This window comes from Meleagris gallopavo, chromosome 8 (genome assembly GCF_905368555.1).
Source record: "Meleagris gallopavo chromosome 8, MGAL_WU_HG_1.1, whole genome shotgun sequence".
Classification (NCBI taxonomy): domain Eukaryota; kingdom Metazoa; phylum Chordata; class Aves; order Galliformes; family Phasianidae; genus Meleagris; species Meleagris gallopavo.
The window spans coordinates 29635776-29656206 of NC_139411.1; the positions used below are offsets into that span (position 1 = coordinate 29635776).

Genomic DNA, 20431 nt, shown 5'->3' on the forward strand with positions numbered 1-20431 from the left:
ACAGACTCGCAGCAGCAGCTGTCAGAGCGGTAACAGCGGTAACATTCAGGACCGCAGCGCTGCTCCCCAGCCCGCACCCACCACGTCTCTCCCAGACGGGGCTCCCCGCCCGCAGCCCCTCGCCGCACTGGAGGCCACCAGAAGTTTCCAGCCGTGCCGGGCTCCGGCCGCCTCCCTCCTCCCCGTCCCTCCCCTTTCCCCTCCTCCGCCGGCCGGCGCCGATTTCCAGACACTTCCAGCCCCGCGCCTCCGCCCCCCCGCTCCCCGCGGCGGATAAAGCGGCTGGGTCCGGCCTCCCCGCCCCGCACTCGGCGCATGGCCCGGCTCCGGCATGAGCGCTGCCACGCACTCCCCGCTGCTCCAAACGGAGAGCGGCTCCGAGCCGCTGCCGCCCGGCTGGGAGATCAAGGTGGACCCGCAGACGGGCTGGCCTTTCTTCGTGGACCACAACAGCCGAACCACCACCTGGAGCGACCCACGCCTGCGGAGCGACGCGGCCAAAGTACGGCGGGTTGGGGGGCTGCGCTATGGGGCGGTGGGTGGGTAGGAGGGAGGTGGGAGCCCGGCGCTGGGCTGGGGGCTGCCGGGGCCGGGCTGCGGCTCAGCGCGTGGCAATGCAGTGAGGCCAGGAGCTGCCTTTTGTCTCTGACGCACTGCAGTCCCTTTTTTGTGCATTAAATCATCCGATACCTCGGCTACGGGGTGTTTATTTAAAGTTGGTGAAGTGTACCCGGCCTGCCCGGGGAAGGCTCGGCTGGGTTTTTTTTTTTTTTTCGGCTGCGAATGAGCCGAGGCGACGTACAGCGCTTCAAAGCGACGCGACTCAGACTTGTCAGGAGTTTTCGGGCGTTTTGTTTTGTTTTTGGTCTGGTTACAAAGTCTGTCATTCGCTGTCTTCTGTCTGTAAGCACGCTCAGAGAAAAGCTGCATCTCAGTCCTAATATGTCCATGGCTGCGGGCAGCGGGACCCGCAAAGTGGCTTTTCGGAGCCAAACTCTGAGCCTTCAGAAGTTGCGGCCGTGTGACCCGCGTTAGTATTAACGCGGTGACTGAACAGAAAGTGCTGGAAACTTGAGCTGCATTGCAAGTTGCCAGAGTGGTGGAAAAACAAATCCTGTGGGGTTTTCTTGCATTTCTGTGCGAGCAACTCTGCTTTCATCCTGGGTACGGCCAAACGCACGGCCTCGCCTTTAGTTCTGCAACCCGATAAAATGGGCAATGATGAAGCATAATATCGCAGCGCCGGTGTAGGATCTCTGTCCGTCCTCACGGCCTAAAATGTCGCCCATCGCTGCTGTCAGGACGAGGCCCAGGATCGCTCCGCGCTGGACCCCGGCCGGTGCTGCTTGGAGCGGTGCTGGAAGAGATTGCCTCGGACTGCGCGGAGCCACGGCTGGCCCCGAGCCCAGCGCCGGCTCTCAGCTGCCAGGCCCGGCTCCGGCCTGCTGGAAGTCAGCTGGAAGAGCCCAGCTGCTCCCTGGACGTGGTGCGCGTGGAGCTGGCAGCCTGCTGCACAGCAGCCAAGTGCTTTGATCACGGTGACGCGGCCAAGTGAGCGCTGGCTGTGGCCATTGCTTCGCTGCCCCGTCAGGGAGAGCCGTCAGCCTGCTTAGTAAGGGGAGAGATCAGTCAGTTTGCCTGGGCTGCCATCTTAGGCAGAACCTCTTCTGTGGGGGAGAAAAGCCTTTTGTGTGGCACGCAGCTAACACAGAGCCATTGGAAGATATTGGTAACTCCAAAATGTGTCTTCAATGTAACTGGTACAACTCCCCCCGCAAGAATCTCTCATTAAAAATGAGGAATAAAATATGAAAGAGTGTTTTGAGGAAAAATTAAGTTCTTACATTTAATTGCCCATTTTATGAGTGCAGACCTTAAGAGGAAGCTCAGTATGAAAGCAGATGAGGATCATACAGAAGGGGCTGTGCTTTTCTGTTCTCCCACAGCTTCAGCCACGTAACGTTGTGCAGTTACACACACAAAGTGCTGTTTGCAATTGAGGAAACGCATTGTAATTGCTGCAGTGTAGCCTTTCACCCCCATTTTCAACTCTGTTATTGAGCATATAATTCTGGTAGTAATAGTAGAAAAAGATATTGTTTAATCTAATTTGGTGATATGAATATTGGGAGTGAAATAGGGAAAAGTGCTTTAAGTCATTTTTGGATGCTGGCTTCCTTGTGGTAATGAGGCACCTGCTAACATTGGCTATTACAGCAATAAAAATATGCTTTTTAGAACCGTAAAGTATAGTCAATTCAAAGAGCATTTATTCAAGGCTTTTGTTATGGAAATAGCACTTAAAAGTAACCCATTTAAGAGAGAAATCACATTTAAGCTGCATTTGATAATTGTATAAAAACAGGATTTGAAGTGCTCTAATGGATCAGTGCTGGTTTTGAGTGGGTGACTGAAACAAAACAAATTTTCATCCCTATCTGATGTTAAATCTGTGGTAATGAAAAGTGCCTCCTCTCCTGCCAACTTGTGAGTATTATTACAGAGAGAAAAAGTTGTGCCTGCTTTTCAACTCTTTTTTTTTTTTTTTTTTTTTTTGTGGAATTCACTTTTTCCCAAACAGCAACATCTGTCACTGCTCACTATAAACAGACACATGTATGCTTTGGGACTGGTCACAGAGAGAAAGACTTCTAGAGATAGTATTGGAAGGTTGATTTCTGGATCTTTTGACACACTGTTGCATGAAGGGAAACTAAAAGCTTGTGATGATGGAAGCAGAAGGTAACTGACCTGGTGAGGCCATTTGTTGGAGCCCAGAATTAAGAGTACATGGTTGAATTAATGGATCGTTTCTGAATTCCTTGCTTTCAAATATAGGCAGAAAAACAAGACATTGACAGCTTCTTAGTTCCATTGTTCTTAGCCTGCCTTCAGTGAGAGCTTAGGGGTTTCAGGAGTGATCAGGGAACTGCAGAAGCTGACTTCTTGTGTCAGACCATGTCTCATCAAGGATGATAACACAGACAAAACTTGTACTGACTCTACTGATATACTGCTTTCTGGATTAAATATTGATGTTACCCAGCGAAACCAGTGATTTTTGTTGATTCCTTTATAGAATCCTTATTCTCTCCCCAAATATTCCATCTTTACAGAGATATAGGCAAAAAGTGAGCTGTCGCCTGTAGCTGGGCAGTGAGTGAACACAGGTCCAAAGCTAACTGACTTCTAGCTGAAGCTGGCTGTGGCCGTAAGGTGCTGCGTTTTCCCAGCAGCTGATCTTGGTCTTCCTACTCTAGATTTGCCATCAGCGTAACTACGCTGACTGCAGTAACTGTACCTGTATAATCAGGCAAAAAGAGGAATGGCTCTTGTCAAGTGTGAATCCATGACAGAGTTGTTTAAAATAAACGGAACCACACCTTGATCTTGCATTGAATGACATAGCTCAGTTTATTCACTGATTCAAGTTGCTTTTTCTCATTTGTGTTCAATTTGGCCTGTTTTAATCTTCACAGAATAACACGTCCTTCCTTTGCACATTTATTAACTGTTCCCAGTTATTTGTATAGAGTCACGGGGCTAGGGCGACCTTATGAGGAGGAGCAGAAAACCTCTCATTATATCCAGTGAGAAACAAGCCACAACTCTGCAGATGGCTGAGAAATATTTACTAATAGAAACACTAAAGCCTCCTAGTAAACTAATGATTTTTTTAAGTGTCTGTTTAGTTAATAGCAAGTAACTTTTACAAAAAAAAAAAAAGTACAATCAATATAATAAAGCATACATATGCATAATTTTACCAAGAAAGTATTTACTAGCAGTGTCACTGTTCTTCCTATTTCTTTGCTGGGATTGTTGAGTGTGGGGGTTTTTTTTGTATGCTTATATGTTTTCCTATGTTAACTTGAGCTGTTGTAGCTCAGCTTACTTTCTGCAAGGTTGTCATATGATGTTAAATTGTTTACTTGGTATTCCCCAAAGTGTTGATAAAAATAGATGATGTTTAAAGAAAAAGTAGCAAAGCTTGTGTAAGTATTTACTGATGCCCCTTCCATATGTTGTTTCTACGTGCAGTAAACCCAATGGGAAATGCTGCCACTAAAAATAGACCAAAGGAATTGACTGTGCTGAGCTTCACTGAGCTCACACTGTGGAGATCGATAGCTCACTAATGCCTCAGGTCTGAGACTGCGGCCAGCACAGCTTTCAAGTCTGAGAGCAGTTATAAAAGTGGTGCACTTATTGGTTGCAGCAATGCAGAGGCCTAAACCTAAGCTATCTGAATCTGTTACTGATGGATTCTGTGTTATTTGAGGAACAGCTAACTGTATCTATCCTCACCCTTGCGGGTAAGTTATGACTCCTCTGTCTGCTTCCCCAAATAAGACATAAGTCACTCAGTTCCCATCTCTTTAGGAGTGAACTTATTTTTGAGTGCTGACTTCTCGCATTCAAATTGACTGAAAGGCTTGGTAGACCAAATTAGAAATTGCACACTGAAATCTCAGTGTGGCCTCTGAACTTCTGTGTCTCACAGTGGCTCGCAGCAGTGCAAGGACATAATATGTTACGCTTGGATCTTCTATCTGCAGTGCTTTCTACATTACTTATGCCGATAAGTATTCTGTCATAGTCAGGCTTGTGGTTTGCCCACTTCTTAATAAATCAGTCATTAGATTTGAGATATTCTACTTTCTATATGCTGTATATGTAGAAGCTGCAAGGTAGTCAGTAGGGAATTTTTGGACAAAGCCAGTACGCAACCTTCCAAGTTCCATGAAGCTGCTTTAGGTAGTTATTTAAAGCCCCACTCAGTAGAACATGGTAAACAGGGAAATAATATACAGAGACACCAATTAATTTGAAAATGAGGGATGGATCAAAGATTTTACAAGTAATGTGCTTGGGAAGTTATGTGCCAGGAAAAGTAAGGAAGATACTGGTTTCCTGGTTCTGCTCAAGTTCAAGTAGATCATCTAAAAACAAAGAATACTTGTTCCAGCATTAGCTAGGAATCATATTTTTAACACTTAACCTATACACAGGCATGGCTTTTCCTGTACCAAAAATAGAATTGTTCACCATGAACCATGATAAAGCAGATAACAATCTGATACGCTCTGTGGTATACAGACAGTATCCCTCTCTAGGTAAGCTTCATCTTTTTCCTCTGGCAGCTGTGCCCTCTCAATTATGCCAAGCTAAATATAAAATACAAGAAATGGCTTGCTCACGCAAATTACATTATTTAATTACAGATATGAAACATTCTGTTTCTTCAGGTATCTTCAAATAACCTTGCAGAAACTGTTTTTAATATTTGTTTGGTTTTGTTGGTTTGTTTTTTGTTTTTTGTTTGTTTTTTTTTTTATAGGCAGGAAAATGAGCCATAAGATGGTGAAGCAACTTGTGTGACATCACCCACTAGGTCAGGTAGCATGAAAACATGTTTTCATGGCTAATGGCAAAGTCTTATAATTGATAGATAGGGTGCAGGGTAGCAAATGCTTTTATAGTGCTGGGAAGTTCTTGCTTAAAGAAGTGAGGTCTCAAAAATTGCCTCTCAAATGAATTCTAGATGAAAATGTAGACCTTTTCTATAACCTACAGAATTCAAAACTGACTCTTCGGTTGTTAGCTATTTATTTATTTATTTATTTATTTTTTGTGACACTGTTTGGTTTGTACTCCCTTCTGTGTTTCAAATTTCTGGCTTCCAGCTAATTGGGAAAGCAATAAGTTGGCTGCCTGCTTCCTAGGTAAGCAGGTAGCAATCAAATAGGTAAACGAGGCTCATGATTCTTGGTGAGGAACTTTCTAGTGCCTTAATGGACTTTCTTTCATGTGTCGAAGCCAGCAGGATGGGTGACAGCAACTCCCCTTCTCAGAACTCTTTGCTCCATGTATCAGCCCTTGGGGTGTGTTCATTTTGACCCACCCAAGGCTTCCTGTGAGTGGGCAGTTTGTACTCATGGGCAGAGAGGGCAAGTGTCATCATGTCATGCCAAAATAGACATTTTTAGCCCAAGAAAGAATCAGCTTTAGTGATCAGAAAAGAGCAGTTTTAATTCCAGAAACAAGGTAGGTAGTCTTCAGGATGGCCAACGTGTTTGCTCCAGTAAAGCTCTCAGTTCTGAAGAGCTTAAGTTTAGAAGTCCTCTTCAATTTTTAATGGTGATTATTTGTTTCTAATGACATCATTGTGCTCCATCTGTCAAAGCATACATTAATGTAATACCTGTAATTATCATACAATCATCTTGTATTATATGAGAGAGAACAAAAGACCTATTTGCCTACGCATGTGGATGTTATGAAATAAAAGGCAGCATTCAGCAAATGCATCATCAAAAGCAGCTTGTTGTATAAATAGGTTACATGTTGTGACTGACACGAAGGTCTACTGAGACAGCTCATGAGGCTCAGCTTATTCATGGTTTCCTTCAGTCATCAGCTAATGATATCTTGCTAAAATATCTATGTGCTCAGTGTATCTATATTCAGACTGGATATTAGGTGGAACTTCTTTTCTGAAAGAGTGGTCAGGCACTGGAATGGGCTGCCAGGGAGCTGGCTAAGTCATCACCTCTGGAGGTGTTCAGGAAATGTGTAGATGTGCTACTAAGAAGCATGGTTTAGTGGGCAATACTGGTGATAGGCTGATGGTTGGACTAGGTGGTCTTAGGGTTTTTCCAACCTCAATGGTTCTATGATTTGAGCACAATTTTTGCTCAGCAGAATATGAATGTAAAAACCTTCAGTGCCTGAAATGCTGAAGTGCCTGAAGCTAAAGGTCAGTGCTGGGAGCAAATGGCTCTCTCCCATGCTGTGTGTCTAATTCCCCAAGAAGTATTAATGAAAAGCACTTCCTGATAATGTTGCACTAAGTATAAAGCACTCTTTAGTACTTAGATCAGGTTACAGCAAATACATGGACTAGCTGACTTCCATCAGTAGCAAGGTTAGTGCAGTTTTGGTTCATAATACAACAGAGAAGGGGGGGAAATAGGAAATAGGGGCTAAAAGTGAAATGAAACAAGTAGATATGGAAGCCATTTGTAATAGTGAATGATTTGCCTTTCCATGAAACTTTTTAATTGTAAATAAAACTGGTAAGCCATTCTTAGATTTGAATATAAGAAACTGTTAGTGCTTATATAGAAACTGTTAGTGGCTGTTTCTTATGTAAAAGTAGATTGGAATATATGTGGAATGGGAACTTGTCATATTTCAGTCGCTTACTTTCATTACATTGTTGAGTTCTGCTCAGAAAGAGCAAAATTGTAGTACTCCTTACTTCCTGAAATCTGGGCATGACATCACAGGACTTTTGCTGTCATATCAGGTTTTGTCAGGTTCTGGCACTTTCTCAGCCACTGGAGCAATCAGGATACTCTTACGTGCATGATACTCTTCAAGGCAGCAACTTCAAAGCTCAGAAGCTGGTAGACTTTCTGCTATTCAGAATACTGAAGCTGGTAGACTTCTGCTTGCATACAGAGACCCGTTTATTCTCTTGTTAATGTTTGCAACACTTCTGTTCCTTTGCTAGATGATATTTACAAAACAAACTAAAAAAACTTAAATATTTGTACTGTTACTTTGCAACAGCTGTGAAGGTGCTTTGTGTATAATATGTTTTAGAGAACTGGATTTACTGTGTTATGAATAATGTCTGTATGGTTTAAGAAGTGCTAGTGTGTGATGGGAACTTGTTTTTGAACTTTTTCTGTAGCACACTGTAGCATTTGAGGAATGAAAAACATATTTATCAGGGAGCTTCAAAAGGAAGATTCCACGTGTTCCAAGTTTCCTGGTAATCTCATTTGTGTGTAGAATATTGTGACCAGTCCTGTTAACTGGTACAGCCATCTAGATGCCTTCAATGGCACTTGCTAGTTTAAGCAGTGAATGAACTTGCAGGTTTTTGTGTTTGAGGAACACCACTTGAACAGTCATTGAGGCGCTTTTGGTTATTGTCCACTCCCACAGCTGGTACAGCTGTTCAGGGAACTTTGTTGCAAGTTGTCTCAACCTCTTTGCGTTTTTTTTTTCCCCCAATGGCTCACAGTGCCGGAGCTTACAGTCTGTGCCCAAGTTTGAGGATTTTATTGTCGCTCCTGGCCGTGCCCTTCCTATGGGAAGCCAAGTGTAGGATGCGGGCTATGAAGTGTTTTTTCCAGTTGCACAACTCGTGCTGGCTGCACCTTTATTTATCGTGGTGATGACCTCACAACAAAAGCACATGTCGCCTTCCCAGGAGGTGTGATTGCTGCGGTCTTCCAGCAGCCCCACACTTGTGTGCACAGAGCAATGCGTGCACCTGCTCTCCCCTGAGTGGCCAGGAGGACTCCCTGTTGGTTTCAGCATCAGTGCTTCAAATAGTGGATTGCATCTGAGTTCCTGGCGTTGTTGCAACCTACCTGCAGTGCAGGCCAGGGCTGTTCGCATCTCTAGGCTTCCTGGGGGGAGTTCTGGTGTTTTTGTACTTCCTTCTTTTGGGGGATTCTGTCCCTTAGATGTGGTGTATGACCACAGCCTGCGCTTCTGTAAGGCTGACTGCTAGTTCAGGGGAACTTCATAATTCTAGAGCTTAGAATTATTCTCAAGTTCAGCATAAAAATGCTTCTCATTTCCTTGAATGAGGGGAAGAGGAATTATTTCAGTTTTTCATGCAGTAATAGGAGTTATATTCCTGTATGCATTTTTTTTATTTAACCTACAACTAAGGCTTTTAATGTAAATAAAAATGTGACCAATAAATTCTGTGTTAACTCTGGACTCGTATAGATAACATTTGTTAACCTATTAAGCAAAAGCCATATTTGTTAGAGGGCAGAAATGGACATTATAGCTGCCTGACCTGGCTGTGCTATGAAACTCAAGAATTAAAGCATTCAGAGAACTTCTATGTCCCTTCTCTTGGTGTTACCTGGAGAGATTTCCAGAGCTTGGCTCCACTCCCCTTTGTCACACTGTCCCCAGACACACCCCAGTTTCTCCTTCAATATTCCAGAACCAGTTTGTCAGGGCTAGAAAGACTCGTCTCCCCTGCACAAAATAGAACCTTTTTCTTTTGCTGAAAGCCTCGCTTTGGGGGATATCTGTGCACAAGGTGTTGTACTGGATCCTGGTTTAAAAATGAGCCTGAACCTCTTGCAGCCTTCTGACTAAACCAAGAGCTTATTAGTCTTCAGACACTGTGTTACAGTGGCATTCCTCAGTGTGAGGTGTTTCAAAACACTAATTTTGCACGTTCATCAACCTGTGAAACTGTAGGGAGAGAGGGAACAGAGAAGGAGGAATGCTGAGAATGTGGAGGTACAAACTGGCCAATGTCACCAGCTGTTGATGGATTTAAATCTTAATTACGTGTTGAGGGGAACAGTGTGGGGCTGGAAGAACAATTGTGATGAAAACACCTCTCCCAAAACTGTGATCTGTCTGCCTCAGAGCTACTGGTGGTGGGAGAAAGGGGAAAAATGGCATTTCTTCCTTAGCTGAAGACTACTCCTTCTGACTGTACTGTTCAGCAACAACAACAGAAAAACCCCAAACCACCTGACTACAGAGGAAAAAAGCCTGGAACGAAGAACCAGCTCTAAAAGCTAACTTTCCACAGGAAGAAGCATAGGCTGTCTGAAGCTGTAAGAATGAATGATGAATTACAACGGCATAGCTTATGTTGTGGTTCTTAAAGAGGAGTCTGTGCTTCCACTTGGGGAAAAAAAAAAAGTGCTAAACTTGCAAAAAGTTCACTTTGGACATAAACTGAAATGTTTAAAAAAAAAACAGTTCAACTTGATTTTTTTTCTTTGGTTTTGGGCTGCTTGTTCTGCTTTCTTTATCAGTGCTGAACGTACAGAAGCAGATCTTTCAGGGTGCTGAGATAGCTCAGAGTGAGGTCAGTGTAAAAGGGCTGAAAATGCAGATAAAGGGGAGGGAGCCAGGCTCCTAGGAAGGGCTTTGTGTCAGCAGGGGGACTGGGACACTGAATATTGTGATTATTTGTTACTTAGCATGACTTCAGAAGACTGAAGGGATTGTCCCCAGGTGCAGTAGCTCCTGCATATGCTCCTGCATACCTTTCTCTTGCTAGGGCATGGTACGTTTGCTGGCCCACCCAGCCCCTCTACCTCTTCTCCCAGCACTGACCCTTTCTGCAGGGCGGCTGACAATGCACACTGCGAGTGCAACTTCTTTTTATAGCTGTGGGAACTGTGCCTAAAGGTGGGCTGCAGCTCTCTGGTTACACCCCAGCCCGCTCCCACCACTACGGAGCCTGTGCTGAGCAGCTGGTGTGAGCGTGTGCAGAATGCATTGAGTCAGCAGCAGGCAGTAAGGTGCTTCTTCCGCCGGTGGAATCATCATTTTCCCCTCACTGCACGACAGCTTGCGTGGCTCTGTGCTCGGTGGACATGTAGCCCTGACATGGCCCTGTGTTGTAACTCGCTGAGTGTCTCTCAAACTTACTTTCTGGCATAGCCACGTGTCCTTGCAGACGCAGAGAGTGTGCTGGCAGCACAGCGTGTTCAGGGCTGCGCTGGGGGCATCACTGATGAGGTAGAACTGGCAGATAATTGTCAGTCCTTGTGCCCTCAGACACCAGAGCAGTCTGCGTTCAGCAGTCATGAGCAGCTTCCTGGGGGAGTGAATTGAAAATGACTCATCTGGCCACGGTGGCTCCTGGTGCAGAGCTGGGCATGAGATCATCCTTGTGCTGTAACTGGAAAAGCCAGCCGCGTTCCTGCGCTGCGAACCTTCTAGGCCTCTCCTTTGTACCTCCTTCAGAATTTTTCTTTGCTTGTGGGGGATTTCTAATCGGCAAAAGCAAGAGCTTCTGACTCTAAATTTCTTCTTTTCTGTACTTAACTTTATTTTATAAATGTACCTGAATAATAGCATTCGTTCTCTGCAGTTTTCTCAGAAACTGGTTCTAAAGAGATACTGTAAAAGGGGGGGAATATTCAATCTTACTGGTAAAATAGTTAATTGTTACTATACAGATTCATTAAATGTGCAGAAGCTACATAAACTAAATATTTTCACTGCTAAAACACCCCTTTAAAAATAGGGTTTCTAGCACTTGCACCATGTGTCCCCTTATTAAATTCTCCTCTTACTGAATAATGACATTACCCTCTGAATGACAGAGGTGCTTGTTACATGATCCGACTTAGAGATACATCTGGAACTTGGCCCTAGCTGGGCCTCAAAATAGAATGACCGATGCAGGAAGAACTTAATAGAGGACTTGTGAGGGATCTTGGTACAAAGCACTATCCCCCTTGCCAGAGCTTTGACATTGTCCAGTGAGTGCACTTGGGCAGCACAGGAATTAATATTATCTAACCTTCCCAGCATTTTCCTCTTCATTATGCTATTCTGTTGGTATCTACTGAAGTGAATCCTCTCTTGGCTGTGAGTGTCTTCAGAATGAAGCAGCAGTAACTCTAGATAGGCAGTAGGAAGTACAATACCAACAAATACTGCTCTTCTGATGAGATAAATCCTGTAAGTTTCTTTTCTGCTGTTATCTATAACACTGGGTGGATTTGAAGGGGAGCTAAGGAAACATCTGTGGTCCGTCAAGCTCTCATTTAATTAGCGTGGTACCACCTCAGGCAGCTGAACTCGTGGCTGTGTGCAAGTAGCAAGCGCTACAGGAAAAACCCTGTTGTAATGTGGTGTTTTAGTGCCTCAGCCAGTATTCATCAGCACTGGGGGTGAAAGGCTCACAGCTAATCGGTGTTCAGCTTCCTTTCTCCTGCCTGCTGAGCTGGCACAGACCTGAGGAGCTGAGCTTCTCATGCCTGGCTGATGCTGCTTTTAGACAGACCTTTATGGCAGCTTTCTTATGTGGTATGTTAGCTGAGCTACCAGCAAATGCTATGTGATGTTTTTAATTTCTAGGATGGCCAATCATCAGCAAATGGCCCGTCTCAGGATAGTTCCAGGCAGCTGCCGGCACGGGAAGGAAACGTGGTGTACCCCAAGCTCCGGGCTGGCTACATCCCTATCCCAGTCATCCACGAGGGCATCGACAGCAGGCAGCACCCATACTTTGCCGCTGTGCAGCCCGGCGTACAGCGATACAAAGCAGAAGCTGTGCCCACCGCAGCGCAGGCACAGCCGCCTCTGAGGGGGGCCTATGCCGGCCCTGAGTCCCCTCACAGGGGACCAACTGAGGCTTCCCAGGCAGATAAACAATGTGGACAGACAACAGCAGCTGCAGCAGCACCAGCTCCAGCGACACACGGACCTGAGGTAACTCGTCAGTACTGCTGGGGTGTGTTTGCCTTGGTCTTTGCGGCCATGTATGACCTGAATGTCACACGAGTACTTTATCCTTTGGAAAGCCAAACCTGCCACAGGATTACATTTTCCCAATACTTCCAGAGTGTTGAAATACAAAAGTGCTCAGTCATTTCAGCAGAAATATTTCACATTTTTCTGGCGTTGCCAGCTTTTATTATCAAGTGATTTCTGCAGAAACAAACGTGTGAAAATATTCTCTGTAAATGAGCCTGTGAGTGGTGCAGGTGCTCCTGCATCAGGTGAGGGTTGTTGTAGGGCTTAGAGTGGTTACTCTGCAAGCTGGGAACGCAGGCAAGTCTCTTGGATTCTGTACTGCGGGAAACAGAGGTGAGCAAGGGGAGAGACACAAAAATACAAGTTGCTAATTAGCTGACAACTTGAGTTGCTGTCAGCTATTCTGCTGAAATGGGGCTATTCTGGTTTCCAGTTTAATACTCTGGTTTTATTAAGCGTATAGACTTGCATTCACAGCTTTAAACTATTTTTGTCTTTCAGTTGTATGTTAAAATACATTAACTGCTTTAAAAAGAGTCACCTTCCTTGCTTTGCTTTTCAAAAGACAGGATTTTGGATTGTCTGTTATCTCTCAGAATTAGCAGGAGTGGTATCTCGTAATACACCGAAGCACTAATCTCTTTTCTGTTCAAAGTAAAATAAGCAGGAAATTGAGCCTCTATCAGTCTGAAAATACATCACAAAGTTTTCATGTCAGCAGTGGTAGATATTTCTCTAAAACCTGTTTTTTGTGTCTGAACAACACAATTAAAATTCTGTTTGCAGTTTTCCTGATGATCTCAGTTGTTGCTGCTTTATCCATACAGTGCAAGGATGGGAGGCTTAGTTCTTCCTTCTCTCATCTTAATACAGTTTGGGAATGTGCATGTAATACAAAAGTATAATTGCTTCAGAACAGTCTTCTACATCTCATGTGCTCTGAGATAACTACTGAGGACTGGAGAAGTTGCTGTCACAAACTTAGGTGGCATGGCACTAACTGACCAGGGCACTGACACAGTAGTGCTGGTGATATGTACAATAAGAAAAAGCAGCATTTATTTATAGCTTCATAGGCAGCAGAGGTGAGCAGTTGACTAGCACAAAAGACATCTTGTTCCCTATCCTCTCCCACCTTGCCTGCCTACTTATTGCTTCCAGCTCCATTTTCCTGCTCTCCCTTCTGTGCTAACTCCAGTCTTACCTGGCTTTTCACTGAGCTATGGAATAAACCTAAATAATTTTTTTCTCTCCTTCATGGGTTAAAGAATAGAGAATAGTCCATCAGCTTCTGGAGTTGGTGCAAAGTAGGTGAGCTGATGGACTGGCACAGCAGGAGGAAGGAGGGAGTGAGCTGTGAGCAAATAAACTGCCTTTCCCCGGATGCTGCAGAACCATAAAATGAAATACCAGGAGCTGGATCATGCAGCATCCCCTGCGCTTGCTTCTGCTGACAGAAATCTACGCTAGTGCAGCTATCACTCCTGGTGCCAATAGGACTGATGTGCTGGAAGGTCTCATGGGGGAGTGAGGGGTGAAGGAGTATTAGCCACATGTGCACTGCCAAAGCCTGCTACTAAATTACATGCTTAAAGTAAATAAATTTGTTAGCATGAGAGGGATCAGAAGTCTGAACTTTGTGTGCCTCTGTGTGGTTTGTTTTTTGCCTGCAGTACATAATTCGTTTGCCTAACTTTAGTTTGCCTCACATTTAACAGGTTTAGACAGGAGTAGCCATGTAAAAACAGCAAACGTTCTGACTGAGCATCCACTCCCTGCTTACTTGAGGGCTGGGAATGCTGTAGCTCAGGTTACTACTTGTTATGATGATGCTCTCTCACAACTTCTGTGGTCTGTCTAGTGAGGCAAAAAACAAAACAAAAAAAACTCAACACAAACCCAAACCAAGGAAGTAGATCTTTTGCACGTGGGAACACAAGTTCAGTTTCCATTTCTCTTTAAAAATGAAAAGTGCTATGAGCTGAAACGGTTAATTTAATAATGGATTTTGTTTTCATGGCAGCCTCAATCTCCTGGAGCTTCTGATTCTCCAACGATTTCCCCTCAGTCGTCTGGCAGATCCAATTCAGGAAGCCACCAGCTTCCTCGTGGCTATATTTCAATTCCTGTGATCCATGAAAATATCCAAAGGCAACCACCACAAGGCTACCATCAGGCCCAGAAGACACACTACCCTGCCCAGCAGAGTGAATACCAAGCCCACCAACCAGTATATCCCAGAATTCAACCAGATGACAGGGAGCCTAAGACAACACGAGCACAGTCTCCATTCAGAGCCACTCAGAGAGGTGCATCAAGCCGTGAAAGTTCACCTGCCAGAGTTATCACCCAGCAGGTACAGCCCTCAACTCCCATCACAGTGCAGACAGTTGTAGACAGACCTCAGGTATGTACAGTGGGGAGGGTTATTACCTTCCACTTATCTCTGCTAGCCATACTGGGCTAGAGCTGAAACAGTGGCTCATACCCCCAGGTACATGAAAGCACATAAAGCATTTCTTAAACTTGCTGAGATCCTGAGATAAGCTTGCATCAAGCCATCTTTCCACCTATCAGGATTCTGAAGTCTTTGGATTGCTGAAATACATTAAGCAAATCACTTCTAGTACATGATTTGATTTTCCTCTCCTCGGAGTATAATTTTGTGTAATTACTCTGAGGTCAGTGATATTGTATTATGGTACTGAGAAGCCAATCAAGTCCATGGGATTTGTGGCATCTGTAAATACACCACATTGATGTCTTAGAACCACTCAGGAGAGCATCAAATGCACAGAGTAATTTTAGTTATAGAGAAAGAGAATCAGCAAAACTTAATCCTAGCCTCTTATTCCTTCTACATGTTCATAGCTAAATATTCTGGAACAATTTTCTAACTTCTTCAGAATAGGAAAGTTCTACCTGCTTAATGATTTTCTAAGTAATTGAGGACTAGGCTTATACTTGACTGACGTGTGTATGTTATACTGGCATTTCAAATAACTCTTCATCCATATATATAATGAACTAATGCTTTTCACAGTAAGTATGACTCCTGCTTCCTCTTCCCTACTTCTACCACTAAGTGCCAATTTCTAGCATTCCATATTGCAGGTAATAATACCTGGTGTTCCCAGTTCAGAGATTTAAAAACTCATTTAGATTTTTAAAATGCCAATTGCTTTGTTGAAACTGATCCTGTAAGGTTCCTGCAGGCTCATCAACTGAGAATACTTTATAACCTGTGGGGGGGGAAAAAAAAAACAGGAAAAAAGACTGAAACTACACATCCTTTGTCTTCCAGCAATATGCTATTAGTAAATAGATCCCATAGCAGCAGGGAGGACTCAATCTTGATTCAAATTGTAAATAAAGAAACTTTTGAGAAGTTGTAAATCTGCCTCTTTGGGAGCAATACTTGATGCTGGTTGCTGCCCTTTCTAGCGTATATTTTTTTCACGTTAAACAAAAAAATTCTTAAACTACAGTTAGAAGTCCTTTGAGTCAAGAATTCTTCAACATTATTCAGGTTGTCTTCCCTAGTATGGAAGGGGAAGGGGTGATATAAAAACAACCCTGGACTTCTTCTGTTCAGAGATTCCACACTGAAAATGTCAGGAGCAGAATTAGTTGAGTATTCTTGAAAACCAGGCGTTAGGACAAAACAATAAAGATTTCGTCTGTAATGACGTATAGTTTATAATGTTAGCTTACCTTTAAAGGGTGAGAATTTGAGCTCTCTAAACAAATCTAATATTTAATGGGTAAAACAGTGTCAGTGCAGGCCAATATATATAGCTTAAATGTAAATGTGGGTATATTTCTACTATCTAAATCCATGAGAGCTGAATCTACCACCTTTCCAAAAATCATGTACAAACACAGTGGGTAAGTCAAGGAGGTGGCAAAACAAGGAAAACACAAATCTCACAAATTCCATTTTTCCAGTAAGGTTTTAACGCTTCTATCAGTTTTAAGAAGTTTCTGACCTGATGGCTGTTATATCTGTAGCAATCATACTGATTGTCTCCTGTAACTGTGGCATAATAAGATTGACACAGTAACCTTTGCATATAAAACTGAGAAGATGGAATCACTAAAAATAAGCACTAACAAAAATAATATCTTGAAAGTAGGAAAATGAAATGAGAATAGCCCCAGATGAGCTTAAAACCTAGCAAAGTACCGCTAGCTTTTCAAGAAATACTGACATACTAAGAATGAAATGTTGATGATACTGAAGACAGTTGCTGAAATCTTATTTCAGTCAGGCTAGAGCTTTGCTGTAAGGTCCTATCTTATAAAACTGCTTGTAGGGCTCATTTTAGTAGGCATGAGCAGAGTTTAGTGGGTTGTAGTTCAGTATCTGAGAATTGATTGGTGTTGGTACTCACTGCAATAGTTTAAAAGCAGTACGTATGATCTCCTGAGCACAGAGCTTTTTGTGATTTAGAAACCTCAAGTTCAGCACTACAGAGGAAGGAGTATGTAACAAAAATTCATAGCTAACTGAGGATAACAAGAGCAGTGTGAAACAAGACCCCTGTTGGGCTTGAAGGCTTTGTAGCCTGCTCAAGTCCTCGTGATGTGGATGGTGCTTTAGGGAGCAAAAGGGGAGGCTCACAGCTTGCTTACATCTGCCACAGCTGAAAGTTGGATCAGCAAAACTAGAGATGGTAACAGAAAAAGGAAAATGGCAAAACTATTCAATCTCTGTTCCAAATGCTCTCATTCCTGTTTTTAGCTCTCTCACTCCTCTTGCTCTTTCTGGACCACTGTAAGACATAAGGCAACAGGGAAAAGGAGCTTGGGAGTACTTTTGCCAAATGCCTGGCAACAGACTGTAATGTACTTCCTGTATTTTAAACATTAAGTCCTTGATTTTTAAGAGCATCTGGTGGCTTTTATGGGTACTTCAATTTGAGATAGCTTGAATGGCCTAGATTTCAGAAGAAAAGAAACTGAGACCTCCTGAAAATCAGGGTGTTTTTCTAGATTTCAATTTGAGTACCTGCAGTTAGGAACCTTTCCTAAAAAATCTTGGACTAAGCTTTTGATTTTTGTGATTTTATTACCTGTTTTTAAAAAGAAATAAGGAGCATTGTTGACTGTGTTTCAACACAAACTTGTCTTCTTCACCAGGTTTCTCAGCAACAAGTCCCGCCTCCAGAGCCACCAAGACCATCTCCACCACCTGAAATCAAAACTGAAACCAAGACAATCCCACCACCTGAAACTGAGGTGCCTGCAACATATATTCCAATTTCGGTCACCTACCAAGAACCAGATTCTAAACTACCACCTCAGAAGCCTCCAGCCATGGCAGAGAAAGCAGATAAAAAGGTTCCCTGTTCACCTCAGGCTGTTCCTCCGCAGGAAAGGCCTGCTCCTGAAGAAACTGTGACATCGAAGACGGTGGAAACAGCAGAACCTCAAAAGCATCCAGGTGTTTTGAAAGTGGAGGCAATTCTGGAGAACGTACAAATGCTTGAGCAGGCAGTCGACTCCTTTGAAGGCAAGAAAACTGACAAAAAGTACTTGATGATTGAAGAGTATTTGACCAAAGAATTGCTAGCCCTAGACTCGGTGGACCCCGAGGGTCGTGCGGATGTGCGTCAGGCCAGGAGAGATGGTGTAAGGAAGGTCCAGAACATTTTGGAAAGACTTGAACAGAAAGCAGAAGATGTCCCAGAACCAGTTCAAGTTGATGGACTTCAGCCAACCTTGGCAGAGCCTAAGTCACCACAGGAAATCATGGAGATTGAACCTGTGGTAGTCAAGAGCAAAGGAGATACCAGTAATAAAGATGCTAAAGAGGAAACCAAAATGGAAAGACATCAGCCTGAAACCAAGGAGGAAGTGTTTACCAATCTGACCACCACAACAAACACATCTAATAATCCAACCGAGCCATAACTATGTGCTGAAATTAAAATCTCTCAGACTTCGTAACTTAAAGTGTGTTTAAGTGAATTTTAAGTTGCATGCATTTCCAGAGCTCTTTTCAACTGGTTTTTAATCAACATAGCAGCTTGGGACGCAGTAAACACTTGTGGGGAAGGAGGGAGTTAGAAAGAAAGTAACGCATTTATCCTTTATTCTTACACTATGTAAAGACGTGTTCTCAAAAACAAACTCTGTACATTAATTTCTTTTAGATCTGCTGAGTGGAAAAAAAAATAAAAAGAAAAGGAACAACTTTTGGGTTAATGTTGACGTGTATTGTTTAGGATGTATTCTTCTGCAGGTGATTTTTGTACAATCAAAGGCCTGCGTTGTTGGAATACTGGTCCTTCTTTAAGTGTAGCCACTCATGTAACAGCAATGTTTTTATTATTAATGTTCACAGTTGGGCACTTTAAGCAATGGTGGATAGAAAGTGTGTAAGAAACTGTAGGGATATTTATATGTGTGCAGGACTTCAATGCTATATTTTAAGAGGGAAATAAAATAATATAGAAGCCTAATTTAGTCTTGTGATTTTATGAGCTGGAAATGTAAGAGCTGCAATCGGTTTCAAATGCACTCTTCTAAGCAGACAGATTTCTGTTTGTATACCATTATAGCCGAAGTCCGAGAGCTGCTTTCTCATGAAATGTGCCTTTCTCCATTCAATTGCTTCCTTAAAAATTTCTCTGTTCTATTGGGTATGTGGATTGAGTAAAGAATTTGGCTTTTTAAAAATCTCCTGTTCTCCCTCTTTCCTGGGAGTTAAAAGTCAAAAGTAATTTGCTGGTGACTTACAGTAACTTACTTCAGAGTATTTTAACTTGTTCTGTAAAGTTGTTAGCCTTTTACTAGCACTACTTCTGGATTTCCAGCCAAACACACTTTGTTTTGTGGAACGCTTGGTATTCATTTCCCACTAAAGACACTTGGTATATAGCATGACTGAGAGGCATTCCTCTCACTTCATGAGAGTTGAAGCAGTACTTGGTGGTAGGTTTAATTGATTAGCAACATGCAGTTAATCAAGGAACATAAAACATACTTCAGGTTTCATCCATGAAAAATGAAAGCAGAGTGATTGCAAGTGAGGAAGGAGCCTGAACCAAACTCCAGAAATTATGTTTGGCTTTCATTTGTAAAATGAACAAATCTCTTTTTACATGATAGCTTATGTTAACAGCATATGAAGAAAACTTACATAGATGCTTAAAGCAGTGATAGTCTGAATCATGGAGTTCAATTGGAAATTAATATTGAACCCATCTGAACACCTGGCTTTAAGGGATAGGTTGGGACAGGTCATCTAAAATTGCTGCTTTTGATTTTAACAGAACAATAAGTGTTCTTGAATATCAAATGGACTATGAGATGCCTGCTTAATTGTAGGTAGAGCAGTGATGCTTCTTTTAGTTTCATTTTGATAGTCAACACCATGTAAAAATACACAATGTCTTGTAACCATTTGGCTGCTCTAACTTTTGGAGCAGTGTTGCAGGCATTCCAGCAGAAGAGGTGTGAAAGTTCATCCGCCTGCATAATTCTTGTATGAACTCACTTCAGTGACACATTCCTCCTGCAGGATTACATTTCAGCTGAGGACACATGTCTCTGACATCATACAACAAAAATACCTAAATCGAAGAAAATCAGCTATGGTTCTTACACTCAAGATACAAGCAAAGTCTGTGGGAGGCAAAAGTCTGGTTTTCCTTAGTAGCTCAATAAAGTACTTTAGATCAAAACCACCTCATTAGATGAGATGGGAATGTGGAAATTTAGATTGCAGTCATAAAAACGTGCTATTTACAGGAAGTTGAACAGGTGCTGTCCTTTTAAAACAAGTTATCTGCTGCTAATGGGAGCCTGATTCATGTTATACTATTCATGTTGGTCAGAGTAGGTGGAGTCAAATTCAATTAAAGCTTTTTTTAAGAAGCAAAGCTAGAGCTACAGCTACTTTCTGCTAGCAGTTCTTTAAAAGATGATTCTTAAAGTCAGCAATACTACTGCAGAATTAGGTACCATTCAGAAGGAAGAAAGGTTTCATGATCTGTCCTAATAAGGGAAAGTACATCTGGCTGCCCTGGAGCCGCCTAGTTGGAAGACTGTTGCTCTGAGTCATAGCCTTTCTTTGTTTCCTCTGTTTCTCAAGAGTAAACTACAGGCAGTCCAGCATGTTTGTCTTGACACATCAGTGTGCACA

The 20431-nt window shown here is 42.9% G+C and overlaps 1 protein-coding gene across 2 annotated transcripts; it reads left to right on the forward strand.

Annotated features, from left to right (window-relative positions):
* Positions 1–212: 212 nt before the first annotated feature.
* Positions 213–18746, forward strand: BAG3 (BAG cochaperone 3). Of its 2 annotated transcripts, none has more exons than XM_085229603.1 (4): positions 213–502; positions 11881–12234; positions 14303–14635; positions 17422–18746. In XM_085229603.1, exons 1-4 carry the CDS (start codon positions 332–334, stop codon positions 18193–18195), a joined length of 1632 nt encoding a protein of 543 aa, XP_085085729.1. In that variant the 5' UTR covers positions 213–331; the 3' UTR covers positions 18196–18746. The 2 variants fall into 2 exon arrangements, with proteins under 2 accessions (XP_085085729.1, XP_085085728.1); XM_085229602.1 differs by having other exon boundaries at positions 214–502; positions 14303–14686.
* Positions 18747–20431: the final 1685 nt, after the last annotated feature.

What these genes read in the sequence shown, in the direction of transcription:
- BAG3 (XM_085229602.1), top strand. Translation starts at nt 332, where the DNA reads ATGAGCGCTGCCACGCACTCCCCGCTGCTCCAAACGGAGAGCGGCTCC. An exon ending in CAGCGACACACGGACCTGAG is followed by an intron (nt 12,235 to 14,302) that starts GTAACTCGTCAG and finishes TTTTCATGGCAG; the next exon opens with CCTCAATCTCCTGGAGCTTC. An exon ending in CAGTTGTAGACAGACCTCAG is followed by an intron (nt 14,687 to 17,421) that starts GTATGTACAGTG and finishes CTTCTTCACCAG; the next exon opens with GTTTCTCAGCAACAAGTCCC.